This window comes from Mastigoproctus giganteus, chromosome 10 (assembly GCF_048544385.1).
Source record: "Mastigoproctus giganteus isolate SK-2022 chromosome 10, ASM4854438v1, whole genome shotgun sequence".
NCBI lineage: Eukaryota > Metazoa > Arthropoda > Arachnida > Uropygi > Thelyphonidae > Mastigoproctus > Mastigoproctus giganteus.
Window position 1 is genome coordinate 88,783,076 of NC_143584.1, and position 25,051 is coordinate 88,808,126.

The 25,051-nt window shown below is 36.6% G+C and overlaps 1 protein-coding gene across 1 annotated transcript in view; it reads right to left on the reverse strand.

The window, feature by feature from the left end:
• Nucleotides 1-9,958: 9,958 nt before the first annotated feature.
• The window catches only part of LOC150079141 (uncharacterized), a 73,617-nt gene continuing 58,524 nt past the window's right edge, over nucleotides 9,959-25,051 (reverse strand). The window contains exons 5-6 of the mRNA XM_090382968.1: nucleotides 14,903-14,988; nucleotides 9,959-10,205 (exon numbers count right to left, since the gene is read on the reverse strand). Coding sequence (XP_090239094.1) covers nucleotides 9,959-10,205; nucleotides 14,903-14,988 — 333 coding nt within the window. The remainder of the gene's footprint in view (nucleotides 10,206-14,902; nucleotides 14,989-25,051) is intronic.

Below are 25,051 nucleotides of genomic sequence, written 5' to 3' on the forward strand. Positions count from 1 at the left end.
ATTCTGCCTGTGGCTCTAATAATCTATTAGTTAACCTATTTTTACAGAGATGGGATATACATAAATAGAAAGGGTGCAAGGATATTTGCTGATGCTACTGAGGCAATGCTAGATGGGTTGGAAAAACAGTTTTGCCTATTAACAAGCACAGACCATGCTGTGAAAAATTCTACACCATGAGCCTCTCTCCAGGGCCAAATTGACTGAGAAGGCTCTCAACATGTACTCCCACCTATCATGTCTGGGCAGAATCGCAAACACTTTCAAATTTAATCCTAACTCGTGACATCTCAACATTCCCCTGTACTTGTTAAGTAAGTCCTCAGATCTCCTACTCTTAATACCACTTAAAATCATTAGTGAAATGTGTACAAGCTCTATAATGTCATCTACTTTTGCCCCAGGCTGACATACCCTGGTCTTATTCTAACTATCCTTTTTGCACAATATATTTCCTGTTTCCCTGACAACAGTGTCTCTGACAATAACTACCACCTGTGGGGACCAGTGCATTCTGCCTTGGAGATTTCTACTGTGTGGCCTGATGCATAAATGTAAGCTCCATTGTCACTGAGTTAGATAGCTGAGAGCTTGATGCTCCCCCCATTTTAATTCCTTCAAGGGCATCCACCCTATTCTTCAAGCTCTCATTAATGCCCATCAGAAAGCTGACTTCACACCTAATTTCTTCACACTTTTTGCACCAAACACACACAAAGATATCTCCCTTAATTATTATCCCAGTCCAGACAAACATCTCACAAGTAGCACGTTTTGTAGGGCCACAATTTTTAGAAGAACTGCCCCCTTTAGTTCTAACCAGAGCCACAGCACTCCAGCAACTTTGAATCCGTTGCTTTGCTTCTCTGGTCTGAGGCATGATTTCCATTTAAATTTAATTTAATTTTAGAATACTACACTGAACTAATAGACACCTAAATGCAATAATAACACTACTCTATTCACAGGTTATGCAGCAATAAAACATATTAAGCTATCAAGTTTACGTTACATGTATTACACTATATCGTTACATCCTAGTTAAATTAGTTATAGCCTTATTAGAAATAATTTCTTAGCTAAAAATAAAAGATAATATGCCATCCTATGTGATTAGAATCTTTGAACTACTTATTTACCATAATTAAAACCCTACTATTCCACTACCATGCCCTACACTACTAGTTACATGATACAATGTTTGCACCAAATCACCGATACAAATGCTCTAAGATATTAAGTCATAACTTACAAAATCTCTAGCTAAACTTAAAAATATGCTAACAAACATAACTGGGACTATTAATCTATATTAATTAATCTAAATTGAAAACAAATTTAATTTGTGGTTCGTAGCCCCAGAAACAAATACAACAACACAAAATCTTAAAATGATAAAAAAATAGATATATCACTGATTATCATACATTATAATTTTGATATAGTAATATGGACAGTTTTTGATAGACAAGATAGCATTACAAACTTGATAATGAAGATGTATGATAGGTATTAAATATACAATTCTTGTAAGTTTTATATTTGTAGTTTTTACAAGCATCACCATGTGGAGTATAATTATATAATGATAACTGTATTATATAATACAATTAAATATAATTATATAATATAAATGGGCACTGAACCTCTTGAAGTAATGTTATTAGTCGAGTCCCTCAGGGTTCAATGCTGGACTCCTTACAATATTTATTGACAATATTGATGAAGGCATGTCAAGCTTATTGTAAGTTTGCAGACGATACAAAGGTTGGCTGGGGGGTTAATGACAGGTCTAGATAAATTAGGCAGATGGACTGAGAAGTTGTTGTTGTTGGTTGGTTGTTTATTTGGAGCATTTAGCAACTAAGGCCATTTTTGCTCCGGGATATGCGGTGGTCATTCGCTGACCTTTCCGCATCCTCCGTATTTGGTGGTGACGGGCTCGAACCCCGGTCTAATCAAGAAGCGTGTACTACGCACTGCTGCTCCTTCCCACGGACTGAGAAGTGGCAATCAAAGTTTAACATTGGTAAATACAAGGTACTACATATGGGCAGCAGTAATCTCAGAATAACATATTAATTAAGGTGTACCACCTTCAAAGATGGTGGAGAATGAAAGACTTAAGGGTAATTGTACAGTCTGACATGAAGTTCTCTGAACAGTGCAGAGAGGCTGCTAGAACAGCTCATGAGATTCTGTCAAAGATATAGAGACACTTTTCCAGAAGGAACAAAGAGGTGATTATCGCATTGTCTGAGGCAATAGTTAGTTAGAATACATCTTGAGTATAGCATACAGGTCTGGAAGCCTCACTTTAAGGTGTGGATCTCTTAAAACAGAAGAGCAACCAGGTTAGGTTAGGAACACAAAAGGGTACGCTTACCACAAAAGACTTCGGTTCTGCAAAATTTCAGCACTTGGAAACTAAGCACTTGCAAGGATTGAAGTGTTCAGGGCTTTAAATGAATTAAATAAACTTAATGATGGTGGTATTCTAAGTCTCTCTCTCAGGCAACACACACACACAAACTTAAATTGAAAAAGGATGGCTGCACGACAGATGTACAAAAATTTGCTTTCAGCCATAGAGTAATTGATTGTTGGAGAAAATTGTCATCTGGTATTGTGAAAGTAGGTAGCTTGAATAAATTTAAGAAAGAATTAGACATATTATTTAGAAGGAATGGGCAGATTATATGGGTGGCTTTTTTTTTAGCTGATGCCAAAACAAATATAATAATAATATATTATTATATTATTTCTACCTGACTGGGGGGGTTCCACCCCAAGAGGGTATTGCTACCAAGTACACAGGACGGTCGTTATGTCTGGTGTTACGGTTGGTCGAGGAACTCTGATTATCTTACAGCTATTCGGGATTGCAACTTTTTGGAGTTCCTTGTAGATGTTCTCTGGGAGACCTATTGCTGCTAGGCTGTTATGCAGTCTTTGACACCATACTGGTGGTTGACATGATGATCGGAATGGTCATTACTTGTTGCATGTGCCACACCTCTTTGATCTCCAGTCTTAGGTTCGTGTACCTCCTGGTTTTCTGGAAGTTGCCAGTGTTGGACACTGCTATATCAATCAGACAGGTAGCCTTTTCCTTCTTGTTGATAAGGGTTATGTCTTGTCTGTTGTGTGGGATTGTCTTGTCCACTATTATGGTGCGGTCCCAGTACAGCATGTGGGTTGAGGTCTAGTACTGCCTATGGTTTGTACTTGTAATCGGTATGTCCTTGATAGCTTCTGATGTATTATCCTGGCTACCTGGTCGTGTCCACAAGTGTACTCAGTCTGGGTAATCACCTTGCATTCTGCGGTGATACGTTGGATTGTTTCTGAGGCCAGGTGGCATCGTCAACATGTGTCATTTGACACTCCGGACTACTTTACGATGTAATTTCATTTCTGGTGTTGATTACCTGGTCTTGGACGGGGAGCATGAATCCTTCAAGTCTCAGGGAAGAGCATCCCACTCGTGAGCCATACATTATTATTATAAATTATGTTAATAATATATAATAATTATGTAATATACTACAATTTACATATTATGATTTAATAATAATACTAATAAAATGACCTCCATGCCCATTCTCCATGGGTGTAAGCACACTGACTTTAGGGTATTGAACCTCTCACAGCAATTGCCTCGGCACTTACTGAAACAACTTAATCTAATCAAACTCAAAAATGTCATTTTTAAATTGTTTTTTAGATAATTTTCTATCTAACAATAAATTTAACAATTTAACAATCAATTCTTAAATTGAATAAGGCAATTCACATCTGTGTTAGAGAGACCTCTTGACAGTATTCCATGTAAATATAATTTATGTATTCCGTTTTATCAGGCTGAAAGTTCTTAAAGAAGAAAATGAGTTTCTTAGGACCTTCCTAAAAAAGGCTGTTGTTACTAAAGAAGATGACTTTCGACTCTATCAAACTAGCATGGAGGGAGCAAAGCGGCTTTACTTGAAGAGTTTGAATGAGATAAAACGCCATATCTCAAACACATCACTATCATAAATGATCTTTAGAGTATTAATAGCTATTAAATTGTTCAAAGTGTGTGGCATAAAACATAAGCATTATAGTAACTGAAATACAAATGTAGTTTATTTTGAGGTTCCATGACAATATATTGCTTTAATTAAAAGATAATATAAGTCATTTGGCACATTTTTATTTTCATTTTGGAATTGTTTTATTTTATATTTATAAGTTAAGTGATAAGGAATAAATGTAGGAGATAAATTTAAATATAAAAATGAAATATTATCCCGAACATTTTTCAACCTTTATTTCAACAAATGCAGATGAAGGAACGCAGTGGTATAGTTCAAAGCACTAATGTGTTTGGATGTAGGGGAGAAGTTTAATTAAATACACAAGTGATATGACTATTTTAGTATAAGTGGACCTCCGCTTTATGACTGGCTTAATAGGGCTCACAATACCAGTTAAAATCTTAATACCAGTATTTTGGTATTTTTAATTTATGAAACCAGGATGCCGGTATTCCAAAAAAAACATTTTTCGCAATACATTTTGATGACAATTAGGTGCAATAAAGTAAGGAAAAAAACAAGTAATTACTTGAATTCGTGTTTTAAATCAAACTTTTATTACAATAATAAATATTCTAGCAAAAATTATTAAACATACAGTTATTCTAAAAACAAAAAAATAAGCATCCAAAAAAAAAAAAAAAAAAAAAATTTCCTTTTTGACTTTTTATGGCACTATATCTGTATTAACGAAAAAGAGGGATTGACATTTAAGCTTGGTGAGGAAAGCAAATATAAGTTGTGGGGGAGGGTTATTTATTTATTTATTAATTTTTATTTCCCTGTACTTTAGTTCTGCCGTCAGTGGCCATTGTTATGATTTTTGTACAGCAGTTCCCCACAAGCTACCTGACTGCGTTAAAAAATGAGAATTTCCAGGAGCTTGAGGGATATTCCCCCCCCAACACGAGTATATATATTATATATTGTATTAATATTATATTAATTAATTAATAATATTAATTTGTATTAATACAAACTTATATATCGTATATATATATTATATGTGAGCTGTCAGTTTCTAAAGAGCAATGACACAAATATAAAACAAAAGTCATTTATCATACAAATCTACTTACAATACTTAAGTGGTGTTCATTTACATCTAATCTATTCATTTTTCTCATTTAATCTGTTAATACATGCTATAATTTCCATTAAATTTCTCTCAATTAACAATCTCAACTCTCTCTACAGCTTCAAACACTAAACTAATTTAATCTTAATCACCAATATCAATTCTCTTCACAACAACAACCCATAAGTCGCTAACTTAATGCTAACAATTCCATGTAATGTCTCTTAATTTAGCAATATCAATTTTCTTTACAACTTCAAACACTAAACTAATTTAATCTTAATCACCAATATCAATTCTCTTCACAACAACAACCCATAAGTCGCTAACTTAATGCTAACAATTCCATGTAATGTCTCTTAATTTAGCAATATCAATTTTCTTTACAACTTCAACCAATAAACCAACTCAATACTAAACATTTCCTTATTTCTCGTGTTTCTTCAACTTCAACCTTACTCTAAAATAATCTCCCAATTTAAGTACCATTTCTAAAACAACACGGTTCAGAGGACTTACCTTCCTTCTCTTTCACGGTGGGATTCCTTCCACGAAGTGCAGTGATGTCTCTCTCTCCTTAGTCGAACTCTGCATCTCTGCTGTATAGCTCTTCCAGTACTGTCTTATTTCGGGATTTCGAGAACAGTTCTCTGTTAATACTGAAGGAAATTAACACGGCAGTAATAGAAGCCAGGGCACTATCTGACTGGCTTGTTATTCAACTTCTGGATTAACTTCTAGCACAGAAAACATGCCCGAACATGACGCGAACTGAACCCAGAACTACCACTGGAAGTCTGCAACCCCTCCGAACAACAACCACAAACCCTTCTTTTGGTGCGAGCACCTTATTTATTTCCTTCACATTTATTTATTTATTGAATTGATTGCAAGTTACAATTGCACCCCATACTACTTTTTTATATGCAAGCTTATGTGCAAACCCCAGAGGAGTTTGCATGCATTTACGTATCTCCCCCTATCTAATTTAAACCTGACCCAATCACAGTGTTATTCTTTAAACTCACACTTCTTCCTTTGGTGGGAAAAACAGAATATTTTTCCCACACAACGGAACGCTTTTGTCTTTTACCTCTAGATCATCTGTTCACAATAACTTTGAACTGCTCCATACCGACACCCTTTCCCAAAATGCACCGAGTGTCACATCCTCAAGTAGCGGTGTAATAGAGGGATTAAACTATTGCTGCTGTTGTTGTTGTTGTTTTGGTTTTTAGGATCATTAGCAACTAAGGCCATATTGCTCCGGGGATATGCGGTGGTCATTCCCGGACCTTTCCGCATCCTCCGTATTTGGTGGTCATGGGCTCGAACCCCGGTCTAATCAAGAAGCGTGTGCTATGCACACGTATCTCCCCCTATCTAATTTAAACCTGACCCAATCACAGTGTTATTCTTTAAACTCACACTTCTTCCTTTGGTGGGAAAAACAGAATATTTTTCCCACACAACGGAACGCTTTTGTCTTTTACCTCTAGATCATCTGTTCACAATAACTTTGAACTGCTCCATACCGACACCCTTTCCCAAAATGCACCGAGTGTCACATCCTCAAGTAGCGGTGTAATAGAGGGATTAAACTATTGCTGTTGTTGTTGTTTTGGTTTTTAGGATCATTAGCAACTAAGGCCATATTGCTCCGGGGATATGCGGTGGTCATTCCCGGACCTTTCCGCATCCTCCGTATTTGGTGGTCATGGGCTCGAACCCCGGTCTAATCAAGAAGCGTGTGCTATGCACTGCCGCTCCTGCCCACCTGGCTACAGAGGCGCCTTTAAACTATTGATCAGAAGCTTTTAATTTTAACCGTTCCACTCCTGCCATACCACTGTTGACCATATTCCTTAATTGCCCTACCAGGCCTACTGCCACTAATGGAAATATTTCCGTAAAGATGTTTTCGTTATTCCTTAAGTGCTTTACTTCCAGACACACTATACTTACTAAGAGAAATATATTTGTAAGATTTTATGTCTTACATTTTCATGATGTTTTCAGGTTTTTGTTGCATTTGTAGTGTATAACAACCCCTCATTTGCAAATTCAGCAGTATTAATGATTTATTGTTGTTGATTTTATAACCTTCATGGGAATAAATCAATGGATAATTATTTTTTAAATTAGTACCGAAAAACCAGTATTTTTGTATCAATACAGGGATTTGAATACGGAAAAAAATTATCAGAATCTCGGTATTGTAAGCCCTACTGTATAATCAAATCACTTTACAATGGACTCACCATAATGAAATACCATTCACTATACAATATATGGTAAGTGCCAGTCACTGTGATCATGTTTGCAAATTGAATTTTAATTCTATTAAACAGTGATTCTAATAAGCAAAATAGGAGGAATATTATCCACAGGCTACAAAAGTAAAGATCACAAATTTACACTTTATTACATTACCAATTAACAAAATTCAATGATACGTGAAAATCGGAAAAAGATAAACGATCAATAACAAAGAATATGGCATGCACAAATTGCAACTAACACGATATACGCACAAGTGAGATATGGAGTAACAAGTTTACAAAGCTTAAAAAGTAGGAATGAAGAGAAGATTCTGTAAATTTATTTATGTTTTTTAAATGATTGAAGAGGAAGGGGGAAACACATTTCACCATAATAACATAAAAACCCATAGAATTCCAGCTATTGGTATTATTGCAAATGCAATAAAATCAAGTTTACTACCTGTTTATAATAGATTGCACTAACAAAAAGCCCAATAAACTGGAAACTGCAAATTGTTTTTATTATTTGACAGTAGTGACTTCCAGAAATGTGCTTTAGAAAAATATTACAAAGGTGTTCAAAACTGATTCTTTTAACTGAACATATGAAGCAATGAAGTGTAGTGCATTTTAATGATTTGAATTGGTTTATTGAAATTAAAGTGGCTGATTCCATTAACCAGTGATCATGTTAACCAAAGTCTACTTATTTCACTTCACTTTACAACAGAATGGGCCACAGAGTAGCAACATACAGAGTGGGCAGTCTCACAGATGATAATGTTAATTTCGGTTACATGTTGAAACGCATAGAAAGTGAAGCCACCAGTTTGAGATTATAGAAACAGGCTGAAGCATTGCAAAGAGATTCCTGGAGAATTTTCTAGTTTTGTAATTGTGAGGGACAGTATATTGATTCATTGCTTATTAGTATGAGATGTTTACAATTAATTATTATTCCAATACAAAATAGGACACTATGAAAGATGGAAGAATAGCAAAATATAAACATAAGTAAAGATTTCGGCAAGTTTATATTGACGGTTATGGTAGCCTTATAGTAACGAAGAACAAAGTCGTTTTTTTCCTTCTTCAGTTCAAATCCTTCCGTTTCCACCCTTTTCTTTTTCTCCCCCCTACTTTAAATTAATTTCTCCACATAAGTAATATGGTAATTTACTTATGTTTTCACATACATATAATAATTTAATATGTAATATTTTGAATTGTTTTTATAATATAATGGTCAGACATTGGCTAAAATGTAGCCTAGAAGGAGGTTAAGATGACAGTATGTGTAACCAGTTGCAATAAACATTGACAATTAAAGAATTTTTACATACACATTACTGGAATCAGGTGGGTAATTACAGCAGGTTTCAGTACAGTGAGACCAGTGCACCTGTCTTACTGTACTGAAACCTTTTATTATCACCTACCTGAACCCAGATGGGTGATAATAAAAGGTACATAAAATTCAGTATTTATTAATATTTACCGCAACTGGCAACATAACTGTCATCTTAATCTCCTTCTAAGCTGCATTTTAGCCAATATCTGGTCATTATATTTTAAAATATTACTTATTGTGACCCACTCTATTATCTGTATAATTGTTTGTTATACTCATTACAGTTTAGAACTATAACACAATTCTACTCTCATTTTTGTTTTCCCAGTGCTTATATGACACAAACTAACTCAACATTACACTGCCCGCCGATGAACACCTGGCCTGTCTGTCCTTTCTGTACACATTGTACTCCCCCATATTCAAATTCTGCAACCCCTTATGTTTGAGTGACACCATATCTCGGATATTTCCACAATGTCTTCATTTGATGACTTAATCAGTGCTCCAAATTCATCAAATTTATTTACTATGCTCCTGGCATTAGTGTACATGCAAGTATACTTTTGGACTTGGATGTAATTTCCATCCTACACTGATAACGGTGAGTTAAATAAAAATTTATACATGGAATAAAAATATACTTTTAAAGTCTGCATAAGTGAAAGACAGCCATGTCGTCTTTCACTTATGCAGACTATGCTGGCCTTGAACAGTTTTCAAGTAGGCATTAAAAGCCTACTTGAAGTTTTTCCATTTTGTCACTTCATGTTAATAAAGTGTACTATTTTGATGTGTGAAACATTCAAGACCATATTTCTTTGTGAATAAATATGGCCTTGAATGGCTTGCAGTTGCACATGGCTCTTTCACTAATTGTGAAAGAGCCATGTGCAACTGCAAGCCATGATTAGAACACTACCACTTCCCAGAATAATTTTATGAATTTTCTTTAACAGAAAGGTTATGCAGTAACAACAGTACACGCAGTATTATTTTGTTTCCTTGGTTTTATGCAGAAGAAATTTCAATCAGACATTAGAGTATTAAAATTTAATGTGGGGGAATATACAACACTAAAGTACTCAAATTATTCAGCTTTTAGTGTTTTATAAACTTATAATCAAGCATTTTATAAGGTAAATTTTTTCATAAGTTTTTCACAACACACCCCATCTAACATAATCTAGGCAATATTCAGCTGTTTAGTTTCTATTTCTGTAACTCGTTTATGCAATCTGCTTGTCTTCTCTTTCAGTTTTCCAGCAATTTCAAAATACTCTGATAGTGATTCATCAAATTTCTCTTCCATTGATTTCAAATGATCAACTTTCAGACGTAAATGTTTGCTGTGGTCTTCCAGGCTTTCTACTTTTGCAGTTGCATTTGCAGCATCTTCCTGAATATCTTCAATTTTACAAAGGAGAAGGTTTCTGAAATTAGGAAAATAAATGCACAAATGCCAAAAAAAAAAAAGTCTGATTAGAAACATCTCTAAATCATGTACTTTATACATTTCTTGTGACATACCCTTAAACCATTAATAGATGAAACACTTCTATTTTGTTTATCAATTAAGTTGCTAACTTATTTTTTTCACTACCGTTCTAAGATAGCTAAGTGAGCCTTATTTCCAAAAAGTTACTGATGGATTACACCACAATTATGTGGTATGATCCATCACAATTATAGGTAGTGACATCACCTGTTCAGTTTGATATGCCCCCCTGTTGGTCCACAGAAATATCCCAGGGTCAATGATCTGAACTGTCCTTACTCTATCCTAGCATGCCAGGAACTGAAAGGAAAAATCCAAAAATATCTCAGGATCACTTTAAGCCAGGTGCTGCACCATGTCCAATTTTTTACAGGTAGCAGTAGTGACAAATGATGCAAGAAAGCAAGCTTATAGCATCAGCAAAACACACACACACACACACACACCCACCCCTTACTCTCCAAGAATTTGACTAGTTCTTCCTAGAATTTATTCAAACTATCCATTTCCACAACAGACTGAACTATTCCAACAATCAACCATTTGATGGCTGAAGGCAAACTTCCACACATCTATACTGCAACCATCCTTATCCTTCCTAAATTGAAGCCTCCAGACCTGTATACAATACTCTAGATGTGGCCTAACCACGGTCTAGTACAAAGGGATAATCACTTCCTTATCCCTACTAGCAAAGTTTCCATACATCATTGACAAAACCCCATAAGCTCTCCTGGCAGCACATCTGCACTGCTCAGAGAATTTCATATCTGACTGTACAATTACCTTCAGGTCTTTTTCTGCTTCTACTACCCTGAGTTAAGTTACTCCAAGATTATTGCTACTCATATGCAGTACCTTGCATTTGTCAATGTTAATTTTCAACTGCCATTTCTCAGCCCATCAAATTAATTTTTCTAAATCTTGTAGTAGCATACCATCATTACTGTCATTAATCACCCCGCCAACCTTTGTATTATTATCTCCAAACTTTGACATTAAACGTGATATAACCTTCGTCAACATCATTAGCAAATGTTGAAAACAACAATGGGTCCAGCACTGAACCCTAGGGAACTCCACTGATAACATTAGTTATGTTTGTTATTTGGTTTTTAGGAGCATTAGCAACTAAGGCCATATTGCTCCGGGAAATGCGGTGGTCATTCCCTGACCTTTCCACATCCTCCATATTTGGTGGTGACGGGCTCGAACCCCGGTCTAATCAAGAAACGTGTGCTACGCACTGCTGCTCCTTCCCACCTGGCTACAGAGGCGCCTGATAACATTAGTCCACAAAGAACAGTGCCCATTGATAACCCCTCTCTGTCTTCTTTCACTTAACCATCCCTTTGTCCATAGCAGTAACTTGCCCTTAATGCCACGTTGCTCCATTTTATACAGCAGTCTTTTAGGTGCAACACTATCAAAAGTCTTCCTGAAATCAAGTATATGATATCAAAATTATTTTTTTTTGCATCCAGTTCCTTGATCATTGCACCATAATAAGCTGTCAGATTGGTTAGACAAGACCATCCCTTAACAAATCCATGCTGTGACTACAATATAATTACATTTTTGTCCATGTGGACAAAACTTCTTTAACCAGTGACTCCATTATTTTCCCTGGAACAAATGTTAAGCTGACAAGTCTGTAATTACTCATGTCACCTTTTGTTCCCCCTTTATGAATTGGGGATATGTTCACACATCTCCCATCCATAGGGACCTTCCCTAAATCCAAGGATGCTCTCATAATTACAGCTAAGGGCTTGCTCACTTCCTTTGCTGCCTTCCTTAATATGATTGGATAGATCCCATCTGCCCCAGGTAGCCTTTTTACATTCAGCTTCCAACAATCTTCTTCTACTTTTCTTTCTGTTATCACCAAGTCATTTAGCTCCCCGTTGGAATTTGATAAACTTCTGACATCCCCTCCATAAAGAATTTCTCATTTGTGAATGTATAGGCAAAATATCTATTCAATTTTTCAGCAACCTGAGTAGGGTCACCAACAGTTAATCCATTAACATCAAGTGGCCCAATGTGATTCAACCCCTTCTTTCTATTGTAAAGTCTTTGCTGCTTTTCTTGGTGTTCTTTGCCAGACTTTTCATAATCTACCTTAGCTAGACTAACCTCCTCTGTGATTTGATTACAGACTAATATATATTTACCATAAGCTTCTGTTATCACCTGATAATTTATATGCATCCCATGCACTTTTCTTCTCTCAAAGGACCTTATGGGCAATGGCCAAAAAACAAATTCTGACTAATGGCTGCAGGGATTATCCTACACTTAGGAATGAAAGTAAGGAGTTCGTGCAAAACTTTTATTCCTAAATGCAAAGTAATTCTCCAAGCAATTGTTCAAAATTTTTTATGCTCTGTGTTTTTTTTTTTTTTTCATTGCAGACTTTCCTGCATCTGCTGCACCATATGATACACTTTTACCAACAGCCCAATATTAAGTTAGGATATGTCTGGAATTCATTCTCTTCTCTAACTACTGGCTCTGTGAACATTGAGAACATAATTCATGTTTGCAATCATATAATTCATAATTTATGTTCATGAGAACATCAACTTTGTGAACATAATATCACATGTGAGCTGATAAATGGCTGCATTTATCATCTCCTATGTACAACAACTGTAATCCACCTATGCTCAAATGTCAGATAAAATTCAGTCTGTTTCAATAATTTACTTGTTCACAAAATGAATTCAGGCCTTCAGAAAATAAAATCAATGTCAGTTATCAAATAAGCAAACAACCAATAAAATTACAGATGATACAATCATAACAAAGAGAGAAAGTCAGTCCGCTGAGTGCATACCAAAAAACAAAGCTTTCAATGGATGATGGCATCATAAATACTGAGTTTTGCCAAATGTGCTTATGAACTTTCGCTATGAAGAAAATATTGTTTTGCCAACAGATAACAGATTTATGCTATAAATTATATCTCTAAACTAGAGAAATTAAATTATTTTTTTTAGTTCAAAGTTTTTTCTATATGCCAGAGAAAGTAGAACCTATTTACACTTTGTTTGCCAAAGAAAAGTTGGCAAAACTATAGACTTAAATAGAGTACCTATTAAGATATGATAAATTCCCAACATTTTACCACTAAGGACTGCACAAAAACATGCTAACTTAACCTGCAAGAATAATTCCCCCTAATTATTTTCCTCACAGTGCAGAATGATTATCACTTTATACACTTACCTTACACTGCTGCCATATGAAAATAATTAATGATTATAATCATTAATAATAATTACATGTAATGTTATACATCTATTGGAAAATAACATTGGTCAGCATCAATTTCCTTCATGAAATAATTTCGACAGATTCTTGTAGAAAATACGTTCAAAAACTCAGATATGTGCTTAAAGAAATCTCATCACACTCAGTTTTCAAATATCGTAGATTAATGACTGAAAACCAAGACCTGTAGTTAGTTTAATCACCTTTTCCATCTATTTTATCTATTTATTTTTTTAAATTTTTTTCTATCACATTCAGGAGCTTTCTAAAACATTTGAGAACATTCTAGAATATTGCTATGTGTGGAAGAAAGGTCAGGATGTTTTTGGAAGGTTCTAGAACTTTCAACAGAATTAAGAAACATTGAGCTTTCTAGACACTTCTCTACCGATATATATACGAGTGGGTTCTGCACCAAGCAAGCATTATCGTATTTCAAAAAGTGTACGTGTTTCAGAGAGCGAATGGTGGACAAAGTGAACAAGTGTTTTAGTGAATTAGTGTTTGTAAACAAGTGTTGTGTGCATTAGTGTAAATCGTGAAACTGTGTTTAAATTAGAAATAAAAATCTACAATTTCTTAATTGTATATTTAAAGATTAATAGATCCATTGTTCAATATTTAGTATGGTATATAAAATTTTCTAAAAATATCTGAAATAATTTTTACTAGAAACTTAGTTTTTGACTTTAATCCCTTCTCCCTTAAAACTGGTGGTGTTACAGCAATATGGTTGCATTAATTGAATTCAGCAATGTCAAATCTACAAGAATCACCATGAATTTTAACAGGGTGTGAAAAAAAAATTTTTTTTTTTGCTAACCAGTGTAATTTAATAAGAGATAATTATAACTACAGATTAAATAGATTTTACAAATATAAAATTAACTTTACAAAAGCCATTCTTGACAGTTTAAACATTCAGAAGGATAGGGTAAAAATTCAGAAAATAATCCTTATATATACCTTCTATACATCCTTCACTGATCAGGCAATGTGATCTCTTATCAATGAGGATTAGAAGGTACATTTTCTCTGAAAAATGATTTCTTTGGTTTGCACTGTGGTTTTCCAAGTTTTCCTGTACATATTGTTCCTAACAGATATAAAACACAATTTGCATTCCAGTAATATAAATATATGAACCCTTCATGAGGAGTCCCTGAAAGACTGGGACTTTGTTGTGGCTATGTTCAGCTGCATTCCAGAATGTAGGGCCTCTCAAAAAAAATTCACAGCGCAGTACTTCCAAAACCACTGTGCAAACACACAGTTTAGAGGGAACCCTACTGGCAAGCAGTAAAATGAACCACATAACATCTACAAATTCCTAATAATGAAATATATTCATACCTTTCATGTTCTTTGGATTCATCACCTCTCTCTCCTACATCTCCAATAATATTGTCAGATAAAGTAGCATTTGCTTCTGTTTGCAGCTGAAACATTATTTTCGATAATATAACAGTTATCAAACAATAAAAGCAAATCAGAGTGCAAGAAAAAATATATTCACATTAAAAAAAAAATTGCACAGTGATTTTTATTCAGAAAACAAGATCTATCTGGAAACTGCTTTGTGAGGATGATCAGGTTTATCAAGAATAAATGTAAAGTTAAACATCTTTTCCACTCCATCAGCTGCTTAAGTTTCTAAAGTTTTTTTTTTTTTATATATACTATATTTGAAACATGGCAAAAAAATTCATGATATTATCTGACAGCAAAGAATAAACAAAAAACAAAAGTAAATATCTCTCTCTCTGTCTTCCCCCACCTCTAGTTTGTGTGTTCCTGTAGAGTAAAATTACAGCCTATACGAAGAGGAATGATATTACAATTTAATATAGGTTTTGAAACAATTTGATAATTCATATATATATATTTTTTTTTTTTTTTTGCTGTCATGGGGGAAGCCAAGAAAATATAAATGCAATGAAGAATTTTCATCAGACTATTTGAATTCTCATTGAAATATAATCCCATTCCATTACTTAATGCTGCACACCACTTGGCTACTCATTTAGATCTCATACAGTTATTCAGAGTTTTGGCACTAAGTTGCTAATGGGATCATCTACCATCTGATCTGAGTCCAGCAGACTTGAAACAGCTGTCATTGTGATGCATTGAGTTTTTAATGGATTCACTCCCTTGGTAATGCTGTTCAATTAAAAACAAAATAATGTTTTTAGGCTGTAATGATATCTCTAAAATGAGCAAGAATCCCAAGCCCATCACATGATGTCAAAGGATGAAACACAGCTTCCCATACAGAAAGACTGAAAAATATGAATACAGTGAAGCATTTTTATTACAACCTGTTTAATGTTTTGAGAAGAACATGCTATGTTTGATTTAATGTATTTTAGAATGAATATTATGAAAGAGAGCCATCTTAATCACAGAAAAGAAAGGGATAGAATTAACTGTAAAAAATGTTATAATTAATCATTTTATAATACAAGAATCAGTGCTTTACAGAATGAGCTATGATAGTATTCTTGTAACATTGATAAAAGTTACGATTCCTGATTTGCCTTCATTAAATATTTTTATGGAGAATTTTCTATTCAACTGTAAGTTAGTTGAATAGAAAAACCTCAATCCATAATTATGAGGTGTTCCACTAGGACAAAGTTCTCAAATTTATTCCCATCTTAAAAATGAATACATAAGTTCATGCTGCCCTTCCCACAGTGTAATCCGAAGGTTGGCTGTAAACATTCAAGTCACAAGTCCAAGCTGAGTGTGCTGAATTTTGGCAAATTCTGGTAATATCTCCACCCCACATTTGAAAAGCATTTTTCCTAGGAGTGCTCCACATATTTCTCAAAGAGCAGGGATTTTTTTCAGCTTATCCACAGCTGACATCAGAAAAGCTCTCTAATCAATTCAGCTATAAAGTTTAGTAGAAAATCTAAACCTCACTTGAATCTTCTCTGTCAGTTTGCTCAGGAGTTCACCTGTGAATGTCGTGGAGTGCATCAGATCGCTCCGCTTGATTATATACAGCTAGTTCAAGGGGGAACAAAGGAACAGGATGTAAACAAAGGATTGTTAATGGCAAATTGAAAGTTTTAGAAGTCTTTATTATTTAACTGACCACTCATTATGTATTCTGTTAAGTCTTCAGATGAAATTAAAATAAGTATAACCAGATAAGTCTTTACATGGGAACAATGGTATGATTGTTTTTGGCCACCATTCTTGCAGCATAAAAAGTAACTTGTCCTGCAATAGACGTAGCAAGTAAAAAATCTGACTGTTTAATCATATTTGACTCTGAAACACCAGCAAATCAGTGGGAAATTCTATCCCCCCTTCCACATGTGAACTGAGCATAGGTGGCTAAAACTCGCTAAATAACAAGAGTTATCGTATCCATGAGTTATCAATCAAATTTGATATATTTTTACTGGGGCATGATTTTACTGGAGCATCATGCCGCAAATCATTTCCTATGAAAGATGTCCACAAAATATATGCACCAAAAGTGTAAAAGATAGAAAGCTGAGAGTATAGAAATTATGACTTAAGGCTGCAGATACTGAGGCAGAGACTCGGGATATGCAGCCTGTAGTTTGCTTCCAACAAACTAATTTTTAAGAAAATTGAGGGGCCCATCAAGATCTCAGCTGCCCACATCAACGCCAGAGATTGCACTTGGTCATCACGCAACACAGCAGCAACCCCCAAGGCAGAATGCGCTGGTCCCACAGGAAAGAGTAGTTGTTGGTGACTCTATTGTTAGGGAAATGGGGAACATGCTTTGTAAAAAGGATAGGTGGAACAGGACCAGGGTATGTCTGCCAAGGGCAAAGGTTGATGACGTTCTAGAGCAGATATCATCTTTTAAGGGCACAAAAGGTGATATAGTTGTACACGTTGGCACTAATGATATCAAGAGTAGCAGACCGGCAGAATTACTTAACAAGTAGAGGTCACTGTTGAAAAAGAGCCGTGAATTAGGGTTGAATTTGAAAGTGTCTGCAATTCTGCCCAGACACGATAGGAGGGAGTATATGATAAGAGCCTTGTCGATCAATTTGGCCGTGGAAAGATTGTGCAAGGCTCAAGGGGTAGAATTTTTTTCAGCCTGGACTGTATTTGTTAACAGGAGAGACTGCTTCTACAGGGATGGGATACACTTAAATAGAAAGGGTGCGAGAATATTTGCTGATACTATCGAGGCAGTGTTAGGTGGGTCGGAAAACTGCTAGCTTGGGGGGATACAAAGACTAATAGATTAACAGTAGCCACTGGCAGAGGTGAAAGTGATCCTTGCACTGCTTCTATTGGAATGAGCAGAAGCCTGAAAAACAAGATGCAGGATATTTGCAGGATGCAGTGTCGAGTCAGTTGGGTGTGACATAAGCATTGGGAGATCATGATTGAGAGTAGGAGTGTACAATAGGCCTAATGACTCTGATGAGTATAATAAGAAACTGTACAGGGAAATAGAGTGGGCCAGTACATCAGAGAGTCTTATAATGGGGGATTTTAATTTCCCAGATATTGACTGGAATTTGGGGGCTGGTCACTCACACACTAGCAAGGCTTTTGTGGATTTATTGGATGATTGTTTTCTACATCAGCATGTTCGGGAGGCAACTAGAGGGAGTAATACTCTTGATTTGATTATCAGTAGTGATCCTTCATGCATTAAGAATCTGCAGAGAAAGGAACCACTAGGTGGCAGTGATCACAGTCTGCTGAAGTGGGATTTACTCAAAGAGGTAATTACCATTAGGGGTAAAGGGAGGGGTTATTGCTTTCGTAAAGGCGACTACGATGGACTGAAACAGTATTTAAATTCTATACAGTGGGATCAACTGATGATGTTACCAACAGCAAATTCAAAATGGGAAGCATTCAAAGAACTTATCTTGGAAGCTACTAGGCTTTACATACCAACTAAAAAATATTGTTCAAGGTTTAGGCCTAAATGGATGTTAGATGAACTAATGAGATGAACATATGGCAGAGAAGAAAAATGCATGGGATACATACAAATTAACACGTAACACAGAAGCCTATGGTAGATACAAGTTGATCTGTAACCAAGTTACAAAGGAGGTTAGGCAGGCGAAGGCAGATTACGTGAAATCTTTGGCAAGGGATGCAAAGAAAAACAGCAAAGAGTTCTTTACTTAGGTAAACTCTAGAAGGAAGGGGATGAATCAGATTGGTCCACTTGATATCGATGGGTCAACTGTCGATGATCCTGCTCAGGTAGCTAACAAACTAAATCAATATTTTGCATCGACATTCACACATGAGGAGTTATTCAGCAAGGGGAATGCCAGAGGTGTATTCAATTCTGGCAGTAAGCTAGAGAATCTTGTAATAACTGAGAGTTAAGTGGAGGAGAAATTGTTGAAGATAAACACAAGAAAGGCACCTGGGGTGGATGGGATCTATCCAGTTATATTAAAGGAGACAGCAAAGGAAGTAAGCAAACCCTTAGCCATAATTATGAGAGCTTCCTTGGACTCAGGGGAGGTACCCACAGACTGGAGATGTGCAAATGTGACCCCAATTCACAAAGGAGGATCAAAGGCTGACACAAGTAATTATAGACCTGTGAGTTTAACTTCTGTTCCAGGAAAATTAATGGAGCCACTGGTTAAAGAAGCACTACAGGATCATCTAGACAAGACTTCAGTTACAGCTCGGACACAGCATGGTTTTGTTAAGGGGAAATCTTTCCTGACCAATTTGATTGGATACTATGATGCAGTCACAAAAGAACTGGATGCAGGGAATAACTGTGATATTATATACTTGTATCTTAGAAAGGCTTTTGATACTGTTGCACATGGAAGACTGCTGCACAAATTGGAGCAGTGTGGCATTGGAGGAAAATTGCTGCTATGGATAAAGGGGTGGTTGAGGGGGAGAAGACAGAGAGTGGTAATCAATGGACACTGCTGATCGTGGACTAATGTTATTAGTGGAGTCCCTCAGGGTTCAGTGTTGGGTCCATTATTGTTTTCTGTATTTATAAATGATATTGATGATGGTATATCAAGCTTAATGTCCAAGTTTGGAGACGATACGAAGGTTGGCAGGGTTGTCAAGGACACTACTGACACTATCCTGCTGCAACAGGATCTGGAAAGGTTGAGCAGATGGGCTGAGAGGTGGCAAATGAAGTTTAACATTGACAAATGTAAAGTACTACACATGGGAAACAGCAACCCCAGAGCAACGTATCAACTCTGTGGTACTACACTGACAGTGGTAGAGAATGAAAGGGACCTGGGGGTGGTTGTGCAGGCAGATATGAAGTTCTTTGAGCAGTGCAGACGGCCTGCAAGAGTAGCTCATGGTGTATTGTCGATGATATATAGGAATTTTTCTAGCAGGGATAAGGTGGTGATTATTCACTTGTATAAGGCAATGGTCAGGCCACACCTAGAGTACTGTATACAGGTCTGGAGGTCTCATTTCAAGAAGGATGTAAAGCTGCTGGAACGAGTACAGAGAAGGGCAACAAGATTATTGAATGGAACAAAGGGGTGCTCTTACAAAGAAAGGCTTAAGTTTTGCAAATTACAGTGTCTGGAGACTAGGCACCAGCGAGGTGATCTGATAGAGGTGTATAAAGCCTTGAATGGTTTGAGCATACTCAATGCTGATGGCATTCTTCCTCTTGCTCAGAATAATCACCTGAGAGGGCATAAATTCAAATTGAGGAAAGACAGATGTAGGATAGACGTGCAGAAATTTGCCTTTAGCCAGCGGGTGGTTGGTTGGTGGAACAGACTTCCATCCCTTGTCGTGGAAGTTGATAGCCTAAATTAGTTTAAGGCTCAGCTGGACAGATATTTCGAACGAACAGAGGGGTGAAGTGGAAGTGGTTTTTTTTTTTGGCTGATGCTGCATAAGCTTGCTTTCTTGCATCAAATGCCTCTACTAATGCTAATGCTAAAATGATTCTGCAAATAATTCAGTGGATGAAAATAATAAACCTGGGTCAGTTTCCAGTAAAAAGAACAAAATGAAGACAAGATACAGAACAGAGTCCCCCCTGCTTACAGGTGCATGAAGTTCAGCACACTTCACACACCTGCACCCAAAGAGAGGAGTACCCATAGTCACTGTGCTGTCCAATGCCACAATTATAAAGACTGTAAGAAAGCACAGGAGGCAAAATGTGCAAAATTATAAAGCAGCTGAGCTGACTTTCAATCATTCAGCGAGGGATGCCAAGTGCCCAACCTACATGAAAGCAGTGAAGCAGTAAACTTAAAATAGATTATGGATATTCTGCATAATCACAATAATGATCAGGCTTTGAAGTTCTTACAGCTTAATTGCGATCAGTGGTAGACTAAAAATAGTTATGGAAGAAAACCAAATGGATACAGCTTGTATCCAAGAGCCCATGGCAGCAGGGTTCAGAGTTATCCCATAAACAACAGAATAATTGAAGCCTCCACAGCTACAACATGGGCTGCCATAGTAATCAGAAACAGAAACATCACAATTATTAAGATCAATAGCCTATGTACCCCACTGGCTGTCTGTGCATGGATTACCCCTTCCCCTAAGATCCCTGCATATTATATCTATGTACTGCTGGCCTAATCAAAGTATAGTTCCTTCTATCCAATATCTTGAAACAGCACTGAGCCAGCTTTCTGGCAACAAAATCTTAATATCAATGGACTCCAGTGGTATAGCCATACTCCACACAGATCAGAAATTTTCAGTGTGCAAGAACTAGAATACTTCATAGCAACTACCCCACTACAAGTCTTAAACCAGCCACACAATCTGCCAATGTACAATATTATATTGCATGAGAGTGTGCTAGATGTTACTATGGCAACACAAGCATAGCACACAAGTTCCTAAACTGGCATGTACAGGAGGCCTGGACTACATCTGACCACCATGTTATCACCTTCCTGTTCACGTGCCAACTGGATCAGACCCAGCCCCCAACATATGATATTATCAGATATAACTTGAAAAAAGCAGACCAGCAGAAATATAAAGAAACTCGTGGATCCCTCCTTTCAGGAATAACCCCAGAACAGAATAATCAAAAGTATCCACTTAAACAGGTTCAGAAACTAACAGAAGTCATTATCAGTGCAGCAGATACCTCTATGAAGAAAAAACAACCAAGCCCATACTCAGTTACCTGGTGGTGCCCTGAGCTGGGCATTCTCTGGGAAAGGGTTCACCAGATAAGAAAACATTTCCAGATATTCAGTCCAAATTGGCCCCTATCAGAGGTTAATGCCAGAGGGAAAACATGCAGGCATGTAGAGTATATTAAGTATGGTGGCAACTGAACATCAGTTTAACTCTGCCTTGGTACACTACAATGAACACACAACCCTGCAAAAGGCCAGAAATGTGTGTGTGATGTCATGTTATGTTACCCATCCATATACTACAAAAATCTGTCTAGTTCAGCCTTGAATTTATTTCAGCTGTCAACTTCCACAATGCCAAATGGAAGTTTGTTCCAGAAATCAATCACCCGCTAGATAAATGCAAATTTCTGCACATCTATTCCACAGCTGTCTTTCCTCAATTTGAATTTATGCCCCTCAGGTGCAGAATCTGAGCAAGAGGAAGAATTCAATCAGCATTGAGCTTGCTTAAACCATTCAAGGCCTTACACACCATAATCAGATCACCTTGCAGGTGCCTAGTCTGCAGAATCTGCAATTTGCAGAACTTAAGCCTTTCTTGGTAACAACAACCGCTTTGTTTCACTCAATAACCTCGTTGACCTCTGTATTCATTCCAGCAGCTCTACATCTTTTCTAAAATCAGGCCTTCAGACCTGTATGCAGTACTCAGTGTGGCCTGACCACTGCCTTATATAAGGGGATAATCACCTCCTTATCCCTGCTAGCAAAATTCCTATGTCTCATTCCCAAGACCCCATGAACTACTCTTGCAGCCTGTCTACACTGCTAAGAAAACTTCATAACTGACTGCACAATTACCCCCAGGTCTTTTTCAATTTCTGCTACCAAGAGTTTAGTACAGCACAGTTGGTATGTTACTCTGGGATTACTGCAATCCATATGCAGCACTTCACATTTCTCATGTTAAACTTCAGTTGCCACCTCTCAGCCTATCTGCTCAACTTTTTCAGATCCTGTTGAACGCAGTGTACTGTCCTTACTGTCATTTTTAAGCCTAATATACCTTCATCAATATCATTGATAAATGCAGAACACAACAATGGGACCAACACGCACCCTTTGGGGACACCACTAATAACATTACTCCAAAGATCAGTGTCCATTGATTACCACTCTGTCTTCTCCCAATCAACCATCCCTTTTTCCATAGCAGCAACTTTCCCAGTAATTCCATACTGCTCCAATTTGTACAGTAGTCTTCCATGTGCAACAGTATCAAAAGCTTTCCTAAAATCCAAGTATATGATATCAAATTTATATTTTGCAACCAGTTCCTTTGTGACCACATCAAATTGGTCAGACAAAATTTCCCCTTAATAAACACATGCTGTGTCTGAACAATAACTGCAGTCTTGTCTAGATGATTCTGCAGTGCTTCTTTAAACAGTGACTCCATCATTTTGCTGCCTCCTTTAATATAACTGGATAGATCCCATCCACCTCAGTTGCCATTCTTATGTTTAACTTCAACACTTTCTCCTCCACTTTGCTCTCAGTTATTACAATATCATTTTAACTCTCTGTTAGAGTTTGATAAGCTTCTGGCCTCCATTTTCCTAAAGAATTCCTCATGTGAGAATGTAGATGTAAAATACTCATTTAGTTTGTCAGCTAACTGAGCAGAATCCTCAACAATCAAACCACTGATATCAATGGTTTGATTGTTGGACCAATCTGATTCATCTGCTTTCTTCTAGAGTTTACATAAATAAAGAAGTCTTTACTGTTTTTCTTTGCATGCTTTGCCAAAGATTTCTCGTAATGTGCCTTTGCTTGCCTAACCTCCTTTGTGACTTGATTACAGACTATCTTGTATATAGGCATCTGTGTCTCCTGATTTTGAGATTATGCCGGTGATAGAAAAAAAGGTTTGACAAAAATCATCATAAATAGAATATGTATATAGAATGTGCTCAGAAGTCTCGACCTTGCCACAGAAACAAAGATCGGAATCAGAGAGATTAAACTGAGCCAATTTTACATTTATTGATGTATTGATGTGTCATGCCCTGTAAGAAGGAAACAAGAATACAGATCTGGCAAAAACCATTTCAATGTACTTTGACTGAAAAAAATTAACATCACTGATAAAAGATTTAGTGACTTGACACTTAGAGGAGTCAATCCAGTGTTGCTGCCATTTTGACATAAGGATATTGAAGACCCTGAATTTTTTCTCTTTTCAGATCATTTACCCCCAGGGGCTCACATCTGGTGAGTATGGGCTTGGCACACCCAGGGTCCTATGCTGGATATCATCATTCTTCTCTTTCTTGGTGATTCCCTTCTACTTCTGACACACACACACACACACACACAGGGTAATTCAGAATTTTTTTTTTTTTTTGGCTGGTGCAGCATAAGCCTCAGGCTTCCTTGCACCATATGGCTAATAATAATAATAATTAGATCAATCAAGTTGAATGCCATCAAAGTCAAGAGGAATATTCTTTTTTAATAAAACAGCAAAAAAGTCAAGGGGCCAGAAACCAGACATGTACTTGTAAGGCAGGAGTCGAGACAGTTCTACAAGTTTTCAATAAAAGTAAAAGAAAACTGCTTTGTATTGTGCATAGTTTACTCTTGAAAGTGGAAAACCTGGTCAGAGTAAAACCAAGCTGCATCTACATAAGTGGCAATGACAGCCTTAGAGAGTGTTTAATGTTTTTTGTAGATATTACACACCAGCAATTTTTTACACTTATCATGTAAAAATAATAAAGGAGGATAGAATGTCAGACAGTATCTATAGCTATCCAAGATAATCCCAGGGGCTCGCATCTGGTGAGTATGGGCTAGGCATACCCAGGGTCCTGAGCTGGATATCATCAATCCTCTCTCTCTCTCTCTCTCTCTCTCTCTCTCAAATTTTTTTTTTGGTGGTGCAGCATAAGCCTCAGGCTTCCTTACACCATATGGCTAATAATAATAGTAATATCTGGTTTTAGTGGCATAATGAATGAATACTGGAACCATTAAGTTTAATTAAAGGAGGTCGGTTAGCAAATAAAGAACCTTTTAAATACCATAACAGAAATTTTATGTTGAAATTTTTTAGTTTTTTAGCTTTAGCCCATTCTGATAAGTCCTGTAAGATGCTATTAACTTGAGTTTCTATCTGGGCCGTGGAGTTAGCATGGCATAAAAGGACAAGGTCGTCCGCATATACCATTTACTGATAATTATCATATTGTCTCTTAAGCAGCCACTGATTTAAAACCAAATGCCAGGATAGTGGACCAAGTGGAACCTTGTGGGCAACCGCAATTAATTTGTCGATAAATAGCCTGAAAGTTGGAAGCAACGCAAATGTGTCTGAAAA